A 19,880-nucleotide genomic window follows, 5' to 3' on the forward strand; every position below is an offset into this window, starting at 1 on the left:
TGAGTGGGGCATGGGCTTTTGTTGCAGAGTATGGGCTCTAGGCTCTAGTCGTTGCAGTGCATGGGCTTTTGTTGCAGAGCATGGGCTCTAGGCGTGCGCGGGCTTCAGTAGTTGTGGCACACGGGCTTCAGTAGTTGTGGCTCGCAGGTTTCAGAGCGCAGGCTCAGTAGTTGTGGCACAAGGGCTTAGTTGCTCCGCGGCATGTGTGATCTTCCTGGACCAGGGCTCGAACCCGTGTCTCCTGCATTGGCAGGCGGGTTCTTAACCACTGCGCCACCAGGGGAGCCCTGTATTCTGCATTTTTAAACGAACTCCAGCCCTCGGACCAGGCCTTGGGTTCAGAGCCCAGCCCCTCTCACAAGCTTGGTGACCCTGAGCAAGTCAGAACCCCTCCAAGACTCAGTTCCCTCATTTATAAAGTGGGGATCATAGGACCAGCCTCGCAGAGCAGTTGTGAGGTTTAAATTGCCTCACATAAGTGTTTAAGAAGCAGTAACAATTATTTCCCAGGCAGCGTCTGTGCTTTTTACCTTGCAAGGTATCTCACTTTAAAGCAGCTGCTTCCCAGGCTGAAAGAGCATTATTCCAGTGACACGTGCAGAATACCCTAACCCTTTAGGATCTGAAGAGAGAGGTCCAGGGCTGAGGTATTATGTTACAGAAAATGGATGTACACTGACCTTCTGAACAACACGGGTTTGAAGTGCACGGGTCCACTTGCACAAGGGTTTTTCTCAGTACTAAATGCTACAGCACTACACGATACGCGGTGGGTCGAATCTTTGTGTGCCAAACCACACACTTGGAAGGCCCACTATAAATTATACGCAGATTTTCAACTGCGGGAGGGGGAAAGTGGGGATCAGCACCCCTACCCACCCACCTCTTTTTCAAGGGTCAACTGTGATTGGTTGGGACTATTTTCACAGGATGAAGAGCTGGCATGTAAACTGGCCACTAGGTGTCAGCATTGCGCCGAGAAGGCCCTCTTGCCCCTTGGTTAACACTGAGCGCTGACTTGCTCCTGGCTGTGCCCTAGGTGCCCTGCCCTCGGAGGTGGGTGCTGTTACCCCCATTTTACATATGAGGGAAGAGTATCCCAGAGGTGAAAGGACTTTGTCAGAGGTTGAACTGCTAGGAGGTGGTAGAGCCCAGATTTGATTATGAGCAGCCTGGCTTCTGAGTCCACAGTCTTATCCTCTTCTCTCGTCCCACTGCCCTCACCATAAATAAGGCAAGGACACTGCAGGTTTCCTGAGCCCCTTCCAGCTGCATTAAATAGGGTACCATAAATGTTTAATCATTTATTTTCCCTAAATTTGCATTGTAAAATGCTGATTCAGAACTCCATCTCCATCGGCTGTTATATGTATTCTAGGAGCTCATGAGGTCAGGACTTTCAAATTCTCTCACCACTAAACAAATGGTTCCCAGCACGGTGCTTGGCATAGTAGGTGTACAGTAAATCTGCCAATGAGTAATGCATCGTACACATGGAGCAGTAAGATAGTCTGATGATTAAGTGCATGGATTCTGGCACCAGATTGCTGGGGCTCAATTTTCAGTTCTGCAGGAGCTATGTGATCTTGGACAAGTTACTTCACATCCTTGGGCTTCATCTGTAAATTGGGGATAATGGTAGTACCTACTTCAGAGGCTGTTGTATTAAATGAGTAAACTTAAAATAGTGCCTGGGGGCTTCCCTGGTGGCGCAGTGGTTGAGAGTCCGCCTGCCGATGCAGGGGACACGGGTTCGTGCCTCGGTCCGGGAAGATCCCACATGCCGCGGAGTGGCTAGGCCCGTGAGCCATGGCCGCCAAGCCTGCACGTCCCGAGCCTGTGCTCCGCAATGGGAGAGGCCACAACAGCGAGAAGCCCGCGTACCGCAAAAACAACAACAAAAAAAACAAAAAACAGTGCCTGGGAGCTTCTCTGGTGGCACAGTGGTTAAGAATCCGCCTGCCAATGCAGGGGACACGGGCTTGATCCCTGGTCCAGGAAGATCCCATGTGCCACGGAGCAGCTAAACCTGTGCACCGCAACTATTGAGCCCACGCGTCTAGAGCCCGTGCCACCACACAGAGAAGCCCACACACTGCAACGAAGCGTAGCCCCTGCTTGCTGCAACTAGAGAAAAGCCCGCGTGCAGCAAGCAACAAAGACCCAACGCAGCCAAAAAAGAAAAAAATAAAATAAATTAAAAAAAAAAAAAGACAGTGCCTGGCACACACTCTGTTAGCTATTATTATATTCTTATATATTCCATAAATACTGTATGAGGCCCTCAGGAAAACCCCCAAATAGGGCCAGAGTTCCCAACTTCCCCATGTAACAAATTGTCCTTTTCCAGGGAAGCATACGTGGCAGATTATATTTTGGGGAAAAAAAAAAAATCTCCTGACCCACATGCTCTTCTAGAACTTTGCCACTCTGCCATCAAGAGGTAAAGCCTAATACTCCTTCCCTTGAATTTAGAGAGCTTATGACTCACTTGTAACTGATATAATGTGGCTGAAATAATGCTGTGTCACATCCATGGCTAGGTCTTAAAAGGCAATGTGGTATCCATTTTGTTAGCTGGAACACTCCCCTTTGGAGCCCTGGGCCACCAAGTAAGAAGTTTGCCTAGGCTAAGGCCACGTGGTGAGGCCGCCGTGCAGCTTTCCAGCTGGTAGCCCTAGCTGAGGTCCCAGCCAGCATCAACCGCCCAATGAATGAAGGAGACAGACACCTCCAAGTGATCCCAGCCATGGAATCACCCCCAACTTTCAAGTCTTAGCTGAGGCTCCAAGACATTGTGGAACAGAGACAAGCTGTCGCTCCTGTACCAACTTCCTGACCCTCAGAATTAGGAGAATGATAAAGATGGTCATATCACACCACTGAGTTTGCGGTGGTTTGTTACTGGAACAGCACATCTATTACTAAACAGCAAACATGTCTGTGCTAACATACATACTAAACATAGTATATACATCCTGACGGTCTCTCTACCCGTCCTAAAAAGATGGCTCCACATCTGCCTCAAAGAAATGTAACACCTGTAAACCCCCTGCCTAAAACCTCTGCTGAGAGGTCCTGTCTGCTCCCTTGCCTGATCCATATGTCTTAACTCCACTGTGTCTCAAATGGAAGCAGAAAGAAAGCAGAAAGATAATAGGCCCCCAGTCTCTGCCAAGGGAGGCCCTTTGCTGGAATGGCCACCAGACTGTCCCTGTGGCAGTTAGGCTGGACAGGACCTGGCTGGGGGCAGAGCCCGTCCGTGGCCACCTCTATCCACTTTCAGAATTGTTTGACCACCTCCCCTTCAGCAGGAAGTGACAGTCAACCTTAAATAGTATTTCACTGTGTGGCAGACATTAATTTTTCAAATAAGTCACGGGATGTAAAGTTCCAAAGGCATGAAATCGTATATATAGTGAAAAAAAAACTCCCTGTCAAGGACCTAGGCAAAGGACGGTTATATTCTTTTAGCGATAAAGGAGCTTCCGTTTATTTTGCCCTGTGCCATAATGGCCTCACCTGGTTGCTCATTAGAAATACAGAATGTGGGGCCCCACCCCAGACCTGCTGACTCAGAATCTGCCTTTTTTTCCCAAGATCTACCTCCTGGCAGGGTGGTGGTGAAGGGGTTATGGTGGTAGTGTATTCAGTTAAGATCTGTCTGTCGTTACTTGAGCACACAGAGGAGCCCTGCCAGGAACTTTTTGAGGGCCGGTTTCCAAAGTGAATTCACCAGTGAGTGCTGAGAAGTAACATTTGGTTTCTAACTCTCAGAAATGCCACTGCTTCAGGGACAGGCACACCTGAAGTGGTAATAATAATAATTACCACTTAAGTAGGTGCTTATTATGTGTCAAGTGTCGGTCTGTTTTTACTAGGTGAATCTTCAAAATAACCTTAAGGAGGCAGGTACGATGATTATCCCCATTTTACAAACGAGAAGACTGAGGCCAGATAGATTAAATAATTTGCCCAAAGTCATAAGCCTGTACACCCACCCCTTGACTACCTCTCCTCACCCTTCCCTCCAGAGTTAATCATTACCTAACTTTGCTGTTCCTGGTACTATTATTGAGGTCTTTTCTTTCTTTCCTTTTTTTTTTTTTTTAAAGAAAACAAAGAGGAAAATATTTAAGAAGGCTAAATAAAGGAAGGAGATAAACTAATTCAAATGTAATGAAACCGGGTGCACATCGTTCTACCAATGAGGATATGGCTCAGTGTGGATAAGGTGAGAATATTTAAGAATCTGGAGAAGAAGCATAAATATGATTTTTTTCTTTTTTTTAAAATTTTTATTAAATAAAGGCAAAAGGGAATTCAGCTGCATGATACAAAGGCTCCAGTTTGATCAAATTCCACAAAAACCTTTCCCACCTATGTGAGAAGAGCTCTGTCTCCCTAACCCACGGGGGACACGCGGGAAACACCGCCTCAGGGAGCTGGCTCTCGAGGTCGCGCACACGCTCAATTTCTGCTCCATCCCAAGAGGCGAGGGCAGAGGATGCGATGGTTCTCACAGATCTACTTTACGAATAAACTCGGGTTGACTCTTCAGAGGAGTCTCTTACGACACTTTATTTTCAAAGATCTGAGAAGAAAGTAGGGCAAAGGGCCATGTAAGCAGTGCTGTGTGGCAAGTGGAATGTACCGGTCTGTGGAGTCGTGGCGCGTTTAACAGAATCTCATCAGGCATTGTATGAAGACGAGGACACGCTGCCACCGTGGCCTGTCCAGTTGGTGTGGATAAACTGTCCTGGCTTGTTCAAGAGTTCATAGGTGTGAGCCCCAAAGTAATCGCGCTGAGCCTAGAAAACAAGAAATGGGTTGGTTATAGGACAGACGCAGGCACATGACCCGAGGTACCACCCAGGTTCATGTTCATCGCCTACTCCAAAAGCTCACCTGGATTAGGTTGGCTGGCAGCATCTTGTGTCTGTATCCATCGTAGAAGGAAAGAGCAGTGGTGAAGCAGGGCATGGGAATGCCTGTCTGGACACCAGTACTGACTGCCCGCCGCCAGGAGTCCTGAGCAAAAACGTAAAGCCAAAGACTAGTGATTAGCTCAAAGAAAAGACAACAGATTTTCATGCATAAATGAAAAAGCAGACCCCCCAGAGCAAAACTCACTAAGACAGAATTCCCGTACTACCCAGCTCTGGGCTACATACCTGGCAGTTTTCCACAGCTGACTTAAAGAAGTCATCTAGTAGTAGGTTCTGAAGTCCTGGGTTTCGATCAAATGCATCTTTTATCTTTCCTAGGAATACACTGAAATAATCAAGAGGGAAAAAAATCAATGAATCTTAACTAGCGGGCTGAACACCTGGCAGAAAGCAGGGGAGGTAAGTTGGAAGCTGACAGATACCCTCGCGAGGTACGAAGGCACCTGTCCCCCCATCCCCACCAGCTCGCTGTACGTGCCGTGAATACAGACAGCCCAGGTCCCAAGAGGTGAGGGCCAAGGGCACAACCATGCTCACAGAACTACTTTAGACGGGGAAGGATGGACACTCGAGTTAGAATAACTGACGTGCAGGAAGAAAGTGAGATGTGACACCTAAACCTGCCTGGTTGCCAGCGTCCCAGCGAGAGGACTCACTGTACCAGTTCCAGGGAAACCGTCCCCGAGAGCGCCCTAAGACCACAGCGCTCCCGCACGGCAGGTGGCAGGTCCCCCGACCACTCACCTCCTGATGATGCAGCCCCCCCTCCACATCAGGGCAATGCCACCATAGTTGAGGGTCCAGCCAAATTCAGTGGCTGCCTGTCTTAGCAGCATAAAGCCCTGAGCATAAGAGATGATCTTGGAAGCATAGAGGGCCTAAAGGAGGGCACAAAGACTCATCAGAACTGCGGCTGGCCCACGGCTGCCTAATCCCCGCCCCGCCCCGCCCCGCCCGCCACACACCCCCCCTCCCCCGCCACCGCAGTGCAGCTCTAACGAGGACACGGTTTAGGAAAGGCTGCATATCAGATCAACGGGCAAGGCTGGACAGACCCCACGTCCTCCCCGTGGCCTCGGGGTGTTCTCCCCGCCAGTCCCATCCCGCTGCCACTGCGGGGCGGCACCCCACCTTTCGAATGTCCTCCAGGAATGATTTCTTATCTCCTTCGAACTGGACCTTTTGAGGCCCCTTCAGCTTTTGGCTGGCTTGAATCCTCTCGTCCTTCAGAGACGATAAGCATCGAGCAAAGACCGCTTCTCCTACGTGGGGGGAGGGGGAGATAACAAGTCACCACAACTCACAGGCAGAACCCGAGGAGGAGCGCACACGAGCCAGAGAAGATGAGGGAAGAGAGCAATGCAGCACGATTTCCAGTTTTACCACGAGCGCAAAGTCTCAACCTTCGGCCGCAAAGCTAACCTGCATCAGAAAGAACTTTCATAAGAAGCTCTAACGGTTAATTTGAAAATGAAAACTCCAAGTCAGTCTCCAACATAAATACACGTATTCAACCTCAAAGATCACCATGAACTTCAAAGGGGAATTTTAAGGGGAAAAAACGAAGAGCAAAACCACTATCATTAAGAATTCCTCCGTGTTGGTCCTCCAGTAAAATTTCAGTTCCATTTGCGAGGACTTTAATTTATAAACGGTCACCAAAGACTTCATTTCTTTTCTTTTGAAGCACTAATACTCATCACTTTGAAACGAGTACACTGAGACTTCTCCCTTCAAAAAACTCCATTTTCTAATTCTTACAGTTTAGTTTTTGCTATGTCCATGGTCACCATTACAGTTTCACAATTTTACTTCATTTGAATAAAAAATATTTCAATATTTTTGGGGGGTGGGGGCTGTGCTGTGCAGCATGTGGGATCTTAGTTCCCCGACCAGGGCTTGGACCCTCATCTCTGTACTGGAAGGCGGATTCCTAACCACTGGACCGCCAGGGAAGTCCCCAATATGGTATTTTAATATTAAGATATTAGTATCTTAAAACTTATCACTTATACATGCTTGCCCAGTTGACACTTTATATAATTAGAATAAATTAACCATTTTTTCCCCCAACAGACAGAATGAAGTAAAACCTTTGGGAACTAACAGAGGACTTTATTTCTGAGGAAAGGGTTCTGGCCATAAACTTGAGAGCAGGTGTCTCCCTGTCCTTGTCCTTGCCCGGCTCTCTGGGCGCCTGCAGTGCACACACAGGATGACTTAGCATTCTTAGGCGGAAGCTTCAGAAGACAAAAAGCAGGAAGAGGCAAGTGTGGCGTAACCCTCCGGGGGTTACCTAAAGATTAGCTGGAAGACTCATTTCCCCGTCAGTTCAACAAACAAGAATGGCACGCAGCCAGGGAGGAAGCCTGACTACCATCAGCTGGAAGGTAGGGTACAAAGTCTCCGAAACAAGAGAGTAGGATTCTTTTTGAGGCAGTGATGAATAAACTGCTCCCAGTTACTGTCCCCTTGGGCCCCCACCCAGGGTAGCGCTCAGATTAGCTAAAAAGCAGTCAACTTCCTTCTCTGTAGAGCTGGACTAAGCAAACTGCTTCCCTCCTTACTGTGCCTGCAACTACCCAGTCCACTGTAAACACAGTCAGGCATAATTAACAGGAAACCAAAGGCAGGAGGAAACTAGAGAGGGAAAGGCAACCTATGTCTGGAAGAGTCAACAGGAAAACTTGTTTTATTACTGCAGGGGGAACCATTCTGCCAGGAGCAAAGATCAGCCTTCATTAAGCAGACCAGGAGCCTCCATTCTCCTTTTCCAATCTTGACAGAATGTATCTATTTTATTCTTAAAGAACCATCACGTAGTTTTGTTAATCCCCTTATTATTTTTGTTTTATTTCTGCTTTTTATTATTTCCTTCTCTCTACAACTTTTTGAGTTCGATGCTTAGCTCATTAAGACAAGATAAAAAACATGGACGGGAAGGATATACACTCACTTCAGGACAGTAGTTTTCTTCTAAAAGAAAAAGGGGAAGGAACTTAGGAAAAGAATATTAAAGGACTGGAAATGCTTAGGTAATATTTTATTCCTCAGATATCTGAGGAAAAAACCTCAGCAAAATAGTAATAAATGTTGAGTACATAAACTTTTATTATTCTGTGAACTTCTGTATGAAAAATTCCATTACAGTTAGCTTCCCTATTAGAAAGATCTTAGGTCATTGACTATAATTTAATCACTAATGTTAAAACGATCCCCAAAGTCAAACTGGCTAAGACAGGTAGTAACTTTTGAATTTATCTCAAAGCTCACATGCTTGACAGAAGGATTATAAAGAAGAGATTCAAAAGCAGCTTCAGCCTCTCTCACACCGTCAACTTATTCAAGGGCAGAAAGAGCAGACCACACTCGGAAAGCCGACTAGGGTTGAACAGATTCTCTGAGAGATCTGGTAACTCTTAGTTGCCAGAAAGACACCAGGGTCAAAACAGTGAGATGAAAAGGTTCAATCCAAAGCTGAGTGTTACCGATGAGGGTGACGGGGACGCCGTACTCCAGGGCAGAGATGGCGGTCCACTTCCCGGTGCCCTTCTGCCCCGCGCTGTCCCTGATCTTTGGCAGCAGGTGTTCGCCATCAGTATCTTGGAACCTGAGAATACTGGCTGTGATCTCAATCAGGAATGAGTCCAGCTCTGTCTTATTCCATTCCTCAAAGGCCTGTGCGCAGGATGTGAAAGAAAACAATGTGGGAGAACCTAGGATTATACCGGAGACGCTCCCTCAGCTGATTCATCCCTTTCCCATGTAAATACTGACCAATGCTCACAGCCTGCTCAACCCGAGGCTACCAGGCTCCTCTGCAGGACACCCGAACACTCCTGCCACCAGCTGAGTTTTATGCTAACCAACAGTCAGCTGCTTCTGATTTCAACCTGTTCATGCTGATTTTCTGGTCTCCAGGCCAGTGCTTTCCTCAGAGCCAGGTGTCCCCTCACCTCGCTTGGGTTTTCGTACAGTCACGTTCCTTGATCACCCGATCTAGAGCAGCCTCTTCCTCCCGTTTACTTTTCTTTATAATAGTGATCACGAACAGGTTTTATATATTCAGTCATTACTGTCTATCTTTCCAAGGTCCATGAGGGCAGGGACTTTGTTTCTTCCACTAATATATCCCCAACATACAACAGTGCCCGGCACTCATATTATATAAACCAATTAAATATGAACACAAAAAGAAAAGCAATGTTTCTATGAAAACTAAGTCAAACTGTTTTGGAAAGAACAATAAAGGCAAGTTAGTGAAACAAAATAAGTGGGGATGATGCAATTTTTTTTTTTTTGGCCACACCGCATGGTTTGTGGGATCTTAGTTCCCCAACCAGGGGTTGAACCCAGGCCCTTGGCAGTGAGAGTGCAGAGTCCTAACCACTGGACCACCAGGGAATTCCCAACACAAATTTTAAAATTAGGAGGGAAAAGAATGTAAAAAATCTGGAAGGATTCTGCACTGTGTGCCTCGAAAGTGTCTTTAAATCATGTTCCACTTGAAATAACTGAAACTACAAACTCTAGATGATAAGAAAGTTGATTAGAATGCTAATCAGCAGAGCCACACTTAAAAGAAGGACCTGGCTCTCCATGAAATGATGGGTGATTGAACGTACCTTCCTATATTTTCAGTTAAAATAAATGTTTGCCTAGTTAATGATGCTGAAGTATTTACAGAAAACAGTACAAATGTCTGCAGTTTACTTTGAAGTGTATTTTTTAAAAAAGATAAAACTAATAGACGAATGGACGATATTCGACAAAGTAAGCAGAGTAAAATGTTAATGGTAGAATCTAGGTTGTGTGTATGTAACTGATCACTGTCCAATTCTTTCAATTTTGTTGTATGTTTGAACATTTTCATAATAACATGTTGGGGGAAATGCTTATGTTTCCCAACTTTGACTACCTTTTTTTGAATAGCTGTCTAACAGCCAGTCCCACCTGGATCAGAAAAGCGAGCTTCTGCTGCACCTCCCACATGGGACCAACGGAGGATCAAACGAGACCAGGCAATTAAGTGACACAGGCCTGACATAGTCAGGGTCCCTGAGTGGGAGAGAGGATTACACCAAGAGTCTCTGGGAACTTCTGGCTTAGTGACTGGCTATCAGATTTTATGGTCCTGTTACTGAGAGCTTCCCTTAGATTAGGCTGAGTCCATCCAGGCCACCAGAATGACCAAGGGAAAAAGAATGAGGAAGGACTTATTGTCACCAGCAAAGCCTTCTCACCTGAGCAGCGCTTCCCCCGCCCAGGGCCCAGGCCTCACCTTTGCCATCTCCTTGTGCTCCATGCCCAGGACGTCTTTCATCAGGTGGTAGGCCTCGCAGATGAGCTGCATGTCTCCGTACTCTATCCCGTTGTGCACCATCTTCACAAAGTGTCCTGCCCCCTCGTCCCCCACCTGTTAGAGCCACAAGCGCCAAGAGGCCTTCAGGGAGCCAGGAAATACACCAGAGAAGTCCACATCCAGTTCTTTGGCAAGGCTCCCTCCCCATACAAAAAAATAACAAATACGAACAAATATTTACAGTATTTTCAAAAGAAGAATCATCATATAACAACTCAACACAAGCTTCAATCCAGCACGATGCTATTGTAAACTAACTCCAAATTCATTCCTTTAAAGGTTTTTCAAAATCCCCAAATTCACTGTGAAGTACCCACAGGTCTTTAGCCTACATTTTCCATTCTTTCTCATTGTTATTAAAAGTAACTCCCCACTCCCCAGCCCCCTCCCACAAGTAAAAGGAGTCTTCTTTTCCCTGGTTATTTTTCTAGCAACCGCAGGTGAAAAGAAGCTAATTAAGTCACTTGTACTTTAAACAATATATAAATGTACTATAGTTGTAATGGCCACCGAGAGATAAAATGACCTCAGATGCAAGGTCTGCCCTTGTAAGCCCAGAAATGTGTTCTTGCCAGGGTCCCACAACTGACAAGGTACTGATTTCTAATAAAGCTGGCAAGATGTATAAAATCAGAATACCAGTCTGTAAATTTATGATGAGAAATTTAACTATGTATCTTAATGGTTACAAGCGTTAGTCTGATCAACACATCCTGTCCCTGTGGACAAGCTACTTGGGAAGCCAGATTATCTGAAAACTGGTTGGAGGGCAAGGAGTCAGAACAAGGAGGGTTCTGCAGTCAGACACTCCCGTCACCATGACAGGGATATGCCTGCCGGTGGACCAGTGCTGGCAGCACCGCTGGGGTGGATGCTGTCACACTGCCACCCTGACATAGAGACTTCCTCTATCTATGTTTCCATTGCTGTCCTACCCTTTCTGATTTTTTTTTTTTTAATTTATTTTGGCTGTGTTGACTCCTCGTTGCTGTGCGCGGGCTTTCTCTAGTTGCGGTGAGCGGGAGCTACTCTTCGTTGTGGTGCACGGGCTTCTCATTGCGGTGGCTTCTCTTGCTGCGGAGCATGGGCTCTAGGCGCGCGGGCTTCAGTAGTTGTGGCTCGCGAGCTCTAGAGCGCAGGCTCAGTAGCTGTGGCACACAGGCTTAGCTGCTCTGCGCCATGTGGGATCTTCCCGGGCCAGGGCTCGAACCCATGTCCCCTGCATTGGCAGGCAGACTCCTAACCACCGTGCCACCAAGGAAGTCCCCCCTTTCTGATTTTGACACTTTCTTTGGCCATGAAGTAACATGGCCAATAATACCTTGCTTCACCCCTTCCTTCCTGTAACTTCAAAACTGAGCTAAGGGTGCCTGCTTTTAGTATCTATACCAGTTTTTTCTTTTCAGTAACCTAAAAGTAAGGCTTGGGGTTATAGGAAGTCAACAGGAGTTGATCAAGATACGCAGGCAAGTACTGTTAATTTCCTCATGATTTATGTCCTAAATGTATCTAAAAAGAAGTTACTGTCACTGTACTTTTTTTTTTTTTTTTTTACTGCAGCAGTGTATTGTTAAGGAACAAAAGCTCCCTTCCCAATCCTTCACACTAGTGAGAAAATTACTCGGTCTTCTAAATCACAGAACCAGTGTCTCTCAGCGCTAAGCAGGTTCTGACTGAACTCAGTGACCACTGGTTAAAATGTAAGGAGCGGCTTAGTCACCAGGCACTGTGAGGCCTGGGGGGAGGACTCCCCTCATCCCCCATGGGCCCAAGTCCTCATTTCTTCTCTACCTTTTATCTCATATAAAGCAAAACTAACATCATAAAAATGGCACGTAGAGTAAAATTCAAGGGGATCAGGAGCTAAAGAGAACTTGGAGGTCATCCAGTCCAACCCCCATATTTGACAGGTGAGAAAACTGAAGCCCATGGAAGAAAATGACTTGCCTAATGTCACACTGCTAGTCAATGGAGAGCCAGAAAGACAACTCAGGTCTCCCCTGCCTAGTGTTTTTTTTTCCATCCATGGGATGGACTAAGGCTGTAACAAGGGATAAAATTTATTTTACCAGCAACATAAAATATACGGAGGGAAAGAATTTGCCTCGGCCTCCTTCGCACTCAGTGAGGGCAAAGAGCTGCAGCTTACTCTGTTCTAAGCACAGAATACCTACCCCAGGGAGCAAATTCCACTTTTGATTCTGACATTCTCTCTCTCTCTTTTCTTTTCCTCCCCTACCCCCTTGACATTCTTTCTTTCTTGTTCTTTTTGAGTATTTTTGGCCACGCCATGCGGCTTGCGGGATCTTAGTTCCTCAAGCAGGGATTGAACCCAGGCCACGGCGGTGAGAGTGCAGAGTCCTAACCACTGGACCACCAGGCAACTCCCTTGACATCCTCTCTTTAGCCATGAAGTAACATGACGAAGAAAATCTTACTTCACCTCATCCTTCCTGTTCCTCTTTTTCTTTTTTTTTTTTTTTTTTTGTGGTACGCGGGACTCTCACTGTTGTGGCCTCTCCCGTTGCGGAGCACAGGCTCCGGACGCGCAGGCTCAGTGGCCATGGCTCACAGGCCCAGCCGCTCCGCGACACGTGGGATCTTCCCAGACCGGGGCAGGAACCTGCATCCCCTGAATCGGCAGGCGGACTCTCAACCACTGCACCACCAGGGAAGCCCTTCCTGTTCCTTTTTTAAGGAATCCATATTTTAGATGAATTGACAAGGGCTGCTTTTAATATCAACCTCCAGTTAAGATACAAGGACATGTACAACTGATGCATTTTCGGCATTGTCTGTGCTAGCGACGTAAACATTGAGGAGCTTATGTCACAAAGCAAACCGCTGGGACCATGGTGATCCTTGCTCTGCCCCTGGTCATGTCAGTGCCCGTGGCGCCAAGTGGCTTCAGGGGGGCCCACAACGTACCCAGTCACAGCAGGGTTCTCCAGTCCCCACTTTTGCGGCGATGCCCTGGAAGATGGCCTTGATGTGGGGCCTGTAGGAAGGAAGTGGGTGGTTCAGCTGCTGACAAGGGGCCTGGGTCTCCACGAAATTCTCAAGGACTCCCCCCCGCCCCCCAATTGCTTCCTTTCTAGCGGTCGGTGGAAATGCCCACAAAAAAGTAATGAATAAGCTAAGTCCTCAAGGTAAATCAGTCAGAGGCTGCGGACTATCTGATTTGAGACAGGAGACAAAAAGGCTGGGTGAGAGGGTCAGCAAAGCCCCGGAAGACATTTCTATCGCACTATCAGAAGCAGCTGTGATTCCAAGCCGTTCCTGTAGCGATTGCTTCTATCAGTCTGGATGTATGTTATCAAGCACAGCAGGATTCTGGACAGAAAGAACCATGCAACGTTTCCAAGAGCTACATTCCTTATCATCCAGAGAAAAAGCAACTGTTGTTCATTCCTTCCCCGCCTCCCCTAGGCACACAGAGTAACTCCTGACGCTGTTCCCTACTGTTCTCCTCACTTTTGACCAATAAAGCCTTCTTCACAAAAGGGTTTTGGTAAAGACACAAAACTTGACAGGGCTGCAAAGTGAACGCTCAGGAGGAGGGGGCTGGGGTAACTACATCTTAAGCTTTTAGAGCTTCCCTGAACTTTGATTGTTTCAGGTAAAAGTACCATTTCTGCTTCTAACAGGTCAGTGTGAGAAAATGTATTAATGAGAACTAGAGCACCTCTGTATAGCAGACTTCTTCATGTGTATTGTCTGCATTTGTAACAGCCCACTTAGCAGTACCCCAAAATAAATATTTTAAAGTTTTTGAGAAGCAGGAAGGCCTTTATTTCTAGACTTTAACATACTGAAGAGAATCCCCAGACTTAATCATTAGGGAGGTAATTAAAAGACTAATCTTCCCCAGTCAACCCCTCACCTTTGGGGATTAGGTTTGATCACTCCTTACTTTAATGCCTAATATAAGTCTAGAATATTCGGAAACCAAACTCACTCGGAAAAGCGCGTTGCCTTCCCACGTCTCCCTCACAAGGATCCTTCCTTTTCTATTTCTTTCTCTTCTGCTCCATCTCTCTATCATCCTCTATCTGGCTTTCTCTCTTCCTGCAGTCTCAACAGCGGTGTTTCCTGCAGTCTACATTATGTATAATTAATTACTTGCATCTTTTCATTTTAATCCTCTATCCCGCTCATCACCCACAGCCTATGCTTTATACAGCCCTCATGCTACATCATCACCAAAGCATCCCCCCTTCTGCGGCCAACCCTTCCTCTTATACACAACACAGTGAGCAGTGTAAAATTCGTTTTTTCCCCAGTCAAATAAAAATTTTCCACCTCATTCCCTGGACGAAAGAGGCCCTGTCTGACTTTGCCATTACTCACAATGATTAAATACACCATATATGAGTTGAAGAGGCAGACCTTACTCCTAAGTCCAGACAGTGCACAGGACATTATCTGAGCTGCCTCATTAAAGCCTCTGAACCCTTGAAGCCTATTTAGAACTTCCATTATTGGTACTAGAGGAAATAACAGAAGAAAAAAGGAAAGGAGGAACAGGCACACGCGTTATGTCAAAGCAAAAACATGTATACATAAAAGAAATATTTCCAGCATCTCCCATCTCCAACACTCAGACTGCACAGAGGAGATCGGGTGGCAGAACTGCTCACAGCTCACCCGTTCTCTCACCTTGCGTCCCTGTGTTGACGCAAGGGTGGTGCCTTTGGTACTCACCAAGCCTCTTTGTTTCCTCCTGGCATAAGTGATGGGCCATACCGGGCCCCATCCTCTCCACCACTAACTCCACTCCCCACAAACAAGATTCCCTTGGCCTTGAGGTCTCGACACCGTCTCTACATAAGAGAAAAAGAATTTCGTCATGCTTCCCTAAAATCAGTTTCTCCCACTGAATGAGAAGAGGTACAAGACAGGTATGGAGATCCCACATTTGACTTAAATGACCCAAGGATCCACTAATAACCTGGTCATTCAGGAAAGTTAATCCCCCTTCTGATTTACTAATCCCCTCTGTTTGGGAATTAAAAAAAAAAATCCATGGAAGTTTAATATGGCTACCCTGTCCTCAAAGGGAAATAATAAAGCTAAACATACATTCTCATTTTACAGGAAATGACCTTGTACACGAGACCATCAGCACAGTGGTGCTCACCCACATTGCACACTGATGTATCACGGAGTGGCTGGACAGGAAGGGAAGATTAAGCATAAACGCCCAGCCTGCCGTATCTAAGCAGCAGTCATTCTTTTCAGTTACGTGTGTGACTAATGAGAATCTCATCCATCAGGTATGTCTTAATGGCCAATCCCAAAAGAGCACCACAGAAAGACGTCTACTCTTCTGTCACATGTGCAATGCTGGTACTTTTTTCTAGAATGTTCTCAGAACCTGGAAGAATGTGGACTGAAAAATGCTTACCGTGGTATCCCTATATTCAGAATTTCCTCCATCGATGATGATGTCACCAGTGTCCAACAAGGGTACCTGTAACCAGACACCAGCATTAAGGCGGACCAAAAAAATAAAAGACAAAAATAAACATACCTTGACCAATTAAAGCAAACAAGAATTTATCCCAAATAAACCCTGTCTGAAAAGTATACATATATTATTTAATCTTCAACAATCCTCTCTGGGGCTAGAGCTAGACCCTATTTAAAAGCTCAGGGCTAGCAAACCCAGTCAGAACTCTCCACAACCGAAATAATCCTTTTTAACTAAGATTTTTACAACGAACAAAACCTACTTGGAAAGTTTTGTGTTTCCAATGTGTACCACCTGCCTGATACTTATTCCCAGATTGGATTAGCTCTAAAAGACCTATAAAATCTCTGCCTAGAACAGAGTACGGGTCCAGTAAATATCAAATGGTTTTGTGTATGAATAAACAATTTGATCACCACCACTTGGAGATGGCAGCAAGAGACCAAGCCTTGAACAAGAGTATCTTCCTATGCCACACCAGTCAGGCTGGCTTTATTACTGTATTCATTATTCAGTCTCCCCCAACAAGGCTCCAGGTAACATTACTTAATACTGTCCTATGCTGAAGAGTACTCTACCATTTTTCAGTCCATTCTGTCTGTAGCTGACCATAGGCAGCTTGGCATCTTACTACACAAAGTCTGGTGTGTCCTTTATCACAACGTTCTTCCTTTCTAGGTCTTTTTTTTTTCTTTTTTTTTAACGGTAGCATACTGGTTACAAATTCCTCTCCCTGTAGAAACAACCCCACTGGTAACATTACTCCTCTGGGAAAGGAATGTTCATCCCTTTCCTTTGTTTATTGTTACAACACTTCTCACAACAAAACATTTCTTCCAAATGGCTAATGCCTTGGTTTTTTCAGAGCTGATACTGTAGAACTATTTTTCAGTATCGATGGGGTTGGCCAAAAAGTTCTTTCGATTAATGAATACGTTGTTCAATAAAGTTCTTGGTGAAGATGAAAAATGTCTTTGCAGGGCACTGGCAATGAGGTTGTTTCCGTTTACTGATGGTGAGGGCAATCCTCCTGGTTAATACAGTGTGATCTTCCCCCAGAGGTATGTTGAGGAAAGGGGCCCTAGAGGCGTCCCCCCAGAAGCTTACAGCAACAGCGCTTTGACCAGGAGGTGCCGGGCACGCTCCCTGGGGAAAAGGCAGCTGTCCCTTCGGCCCCTCCTCTCCCACAGACACCCCAGTGGAGGAGTGGCCATCAGGCCTCCGGTGAGAACAAGCTGGGGAGAGTACAGATGGCGGTGACCACGAACAAATGGGTCCACTATCCCCTGGCCCTGAGGTGGTAGAAAGCCTAAATAAGGGGTCAGAATACAATGTGTCAAAGAACCAAGATCAGCACCTCTGTGACACAAACGCCCCCTCAGCTGATGATCAGGGACCAGAACTGCACAGAGGCAGCCACCTACCACAGCACGGCCAGCACCACCCAGGTGCCTACTTTCTTCTTCCAAAAAAAGATACATTTGCTAGGACTCCCTAGGGAGATCTCTTGTCATTTATATTAAATGATACAACAATTTGAGAATTGTTGCTTTATAGGAATACTGAGAAAAATGAAATCTATTTCTAAATTTGGACAGTAAGGTTTAGCAGTGACTAGCACTAAACATTCATAATACACAATCAAAACTATAAGTTTTTTTTTTTTGACTATCAAAGATAGAGCTCACTGAGATTACTACTGTTTCTATTCTGGTTGATAATGAATTCATGGACGTGTCTCTTGCTGTCCTCAGAATTTTATATACTAACAATTACTACCACTTGAGGGTATGTTTTTACTTAATTGGTGCCAGTCAAGTTAACCAACACTGAGACTTTTAAGCAACATTTTGTCAGAACTGAGCAGATCATACCCAAAAATTGAAAAGGGACAAAATTTCTTAAGCAAAAAGAAGTGAGGGACTCCTCTGGGGATCCAGTGGTTAAGAATCCGCCTTCCAATGCAGGGGATGTGGGTTCGATCCCTGGTCGGAGAGCTAAGATCCCACATACTGCGAGGCAACTAAGCCTGCACGCTCTATAGCCTGCGCGCCAGAATGGGAGAGACCTGACGCGGCCAAAAAAAAAAAGAAGAAGTGAAATAGCTAAAGGAAGGGAACGAGAGATGTTCTGTCACACGAGTAGCAGCGGGGAGAGAGCTGGCCTCACCAGTTTTTCAATGAAATCATCGACGGCCTGACCAGCCTTCACAAGCAGAATGATCCGCCGAGGCTTCTTCAGCTTGGAGACCATCTCCTCCAAGGAGTGAGCACCAACCACCTTGGTGCCCTTCGCCTCATTGGCCAAGAACTCGTCAACTTTGGAGACTGTCCTATTAAAAGCACAGACCTAGAAGGACAAAAGGCCTGATCAGGAGATCTGGGACATACAAGACCTTCAGACTGAGGACCAAGTGACAATGGAATGTCTATGCAGCCCAAGGTTTTGGGGAGGTAGGACCCTGATTCTACCTTTTCCCCACTCAAGTGCTGACTGATCACCATAAAGTTAATTTTAATGGGATGAAAAGGCAAAGAACTGAATATAGGCAAATGTCACCTGCTCAAAACTTATCAGGCTGGATAAGAGTCTGTCGCTATTTGGTTAGGACTCAAATCTGGGAACAAGCTAGTTCCAGACTGTTATCTTCTGTCACTGATAATCCTGTATCTAAGCCAGTTTAGTATTCACACCCGAACGTTTCACCAGATCCCATTAGGCAATAAAGTCAGAAATCTATACTCCCAGCGGGACTTCTCCTTCTTAGGATACCGACAGGTTTATTCAAGGCTGCAGAACTGACAGAACCTGCAGATACATTTAGCAGGACTCTCCTTCCTCAGAGAGCTGTGGAGCTGCCCCTCCCACACCCACATGCAAAGTGGTGCTTCTCGATCTCTTGCAAAAATGTCCTAAGCAGCAACAGGGCACATATAAAGAGAACCATGTTCCACGTTATATGGGTTCTTCGGAATCAGAACGGTCACCAGCACTCAGACTAAGGCAACAAGAACCCGTAAGGGAAGAGTGTGCCCCTCCTAACTTACCACAAAGCCGTGGTCGTTCATGTTCAAAATTAAGTTCTGGCCCATGACAGCCAGTCCAATCAGCGCAATATCCGCTCTAAAAGACGGGGAAAGGAACAAAAGAAACCGTCAGCTTCACTTAATTCATTCCAAGTCAGGGACCCTGAGCTTTCTAGCTTTTGCTGTGATTGATAACACGTCTTAACTTTCCTCTAACCCCCTCCTCCCTTTTGCACTTTAGACCCCGGGCTTGCAGCCTTCCGTGAAACTCGAGGCGGGCCACCCCGCTCTGCCACTTAACGGGTCCTCATGTTCTCCTGGGCCAACCAAGAGGGGGCCCGCAGGAGGGGGTCCACGGCACTAAGCCTCTTCTGCGCTCTATCCGAGCTGCTGACGACTCGTTCCAGGCCTCCCGTCTCCCACAGCCGGACCGTCCAGCAGCCCGGGCTTCCCGCGGCCACGCCTGTCCCCTCCCCTCGCGCCCTTCCTAGGAACCAGATCCGCCTGCGCCGCCGCGAGGGGCAGAGGGGCTGGGTCCGAGAAAAGGCGAGGCCGCGGGGCTGGCTCGGGGTCTGGCGGCTCCCTGGAGGGCCGGGGCTCCAGGCGCCACGAGGCCGGGCTCAGAAGACCCCCGGGGCGAGGCGACGTCTGGGGCGACTCCGGCCTCCGCGTCGGCCCTCGGAAAGTTCCCCGGCCGCCCGGGGGCGGCCACTCACTGGGCCATGGCGGCGGCGGCGGCGGCGGCGGCGGCGGCAGAGCAGGCCGGACCGAGGAGAGCCGGCGAACAGCGAGCCGCAGCGCGGACAACCGGGACTGAATTCCTCTCCGGCTCGCCTCCCGAGGCCCAGGCCGCGGCTTTCCAGCGCCGGCCAATCGCAAGGAAGGGGCGGAGCCACGCGGCCACGCCATTGGTCCGCCCCGGCGCCTGTTAGACCACCTGAGGCAAATGGGCCCGCCCACCCCTAGGGCTGGCTCAGGAGAGCGCCGAGCACATCGATGCCATCTCCCCAGAGAGCGCGGGGGCGTGGCGCAGGCGCGGGACGAGGGGAAAGGCGGCGGGGGCCGCGCTC

The 19,880-nt window shown here is 47.2% G+C and overlaps 1 protein-coding gene across 2 annotated transcripts; it reads right to left on the reverse strand.

The window, feature by feature from the left end:
• Positions 1-4,299: 4,299 nt before the first annotated feature.
• Positions 4,300-19,643, reverse strand: PGD (phosphogluconate dehydrogenase). 2 transcript variants are annotated; one of them, XM_082833347.1, is made up of 13 exons: positions 19,527-19,643; positions 18,832-18,907; positions 17,954-18,133; positions 15,719-15,784; positions 15,016-15,134; positions 13,240-13,309; positions 10,231-10,365; positions 8,438-8,627; positions 6,081-6,211; positions 5,694-5,827; positions 5,175-5,274; positions 4,909-5,031; positions 4,300-4,811 (listed from the first exon to the last, which is right to left on the reverse strand). In XM_082833347.1, the coding sequence occupies exons 1-13, from the start codon at positions 19,532-19,534 to the stop codon at positions 4,692-4,694; spliced, it is 1,452 nt and encodes a 483-aa protein (XP_082689473.1). In that variant the 5' UTR covers positions 19,535-19,643; the 3' UTR covers positions 4,300-4,691. The 2 variants fall into 2 exon arrangements, with proteins under 2 accessions (XP_082689473.1, XP_082689474.1); XM_082833348.1 differs by lacking the exon at positions 19,527-19,643 and adding an exon at positions 19,112-19,130.
• Between the last annotated feature and the right edge of the window lie 237 nt (positions 19,644-19,880).

Source organism: Leucopleurus acutus, assembly GCF_964270905.1.
Source record: "Leucopleurus acutus genome assembly, chromosome: 2".
Classification (NCBI taxonomy): domain Eukaryota; kingdom Metazoa; phylum Chordata; class Mammalia; order Artiodactyla; family Delphinidae; genus Leucopleurus; species Leucopleurus acutus.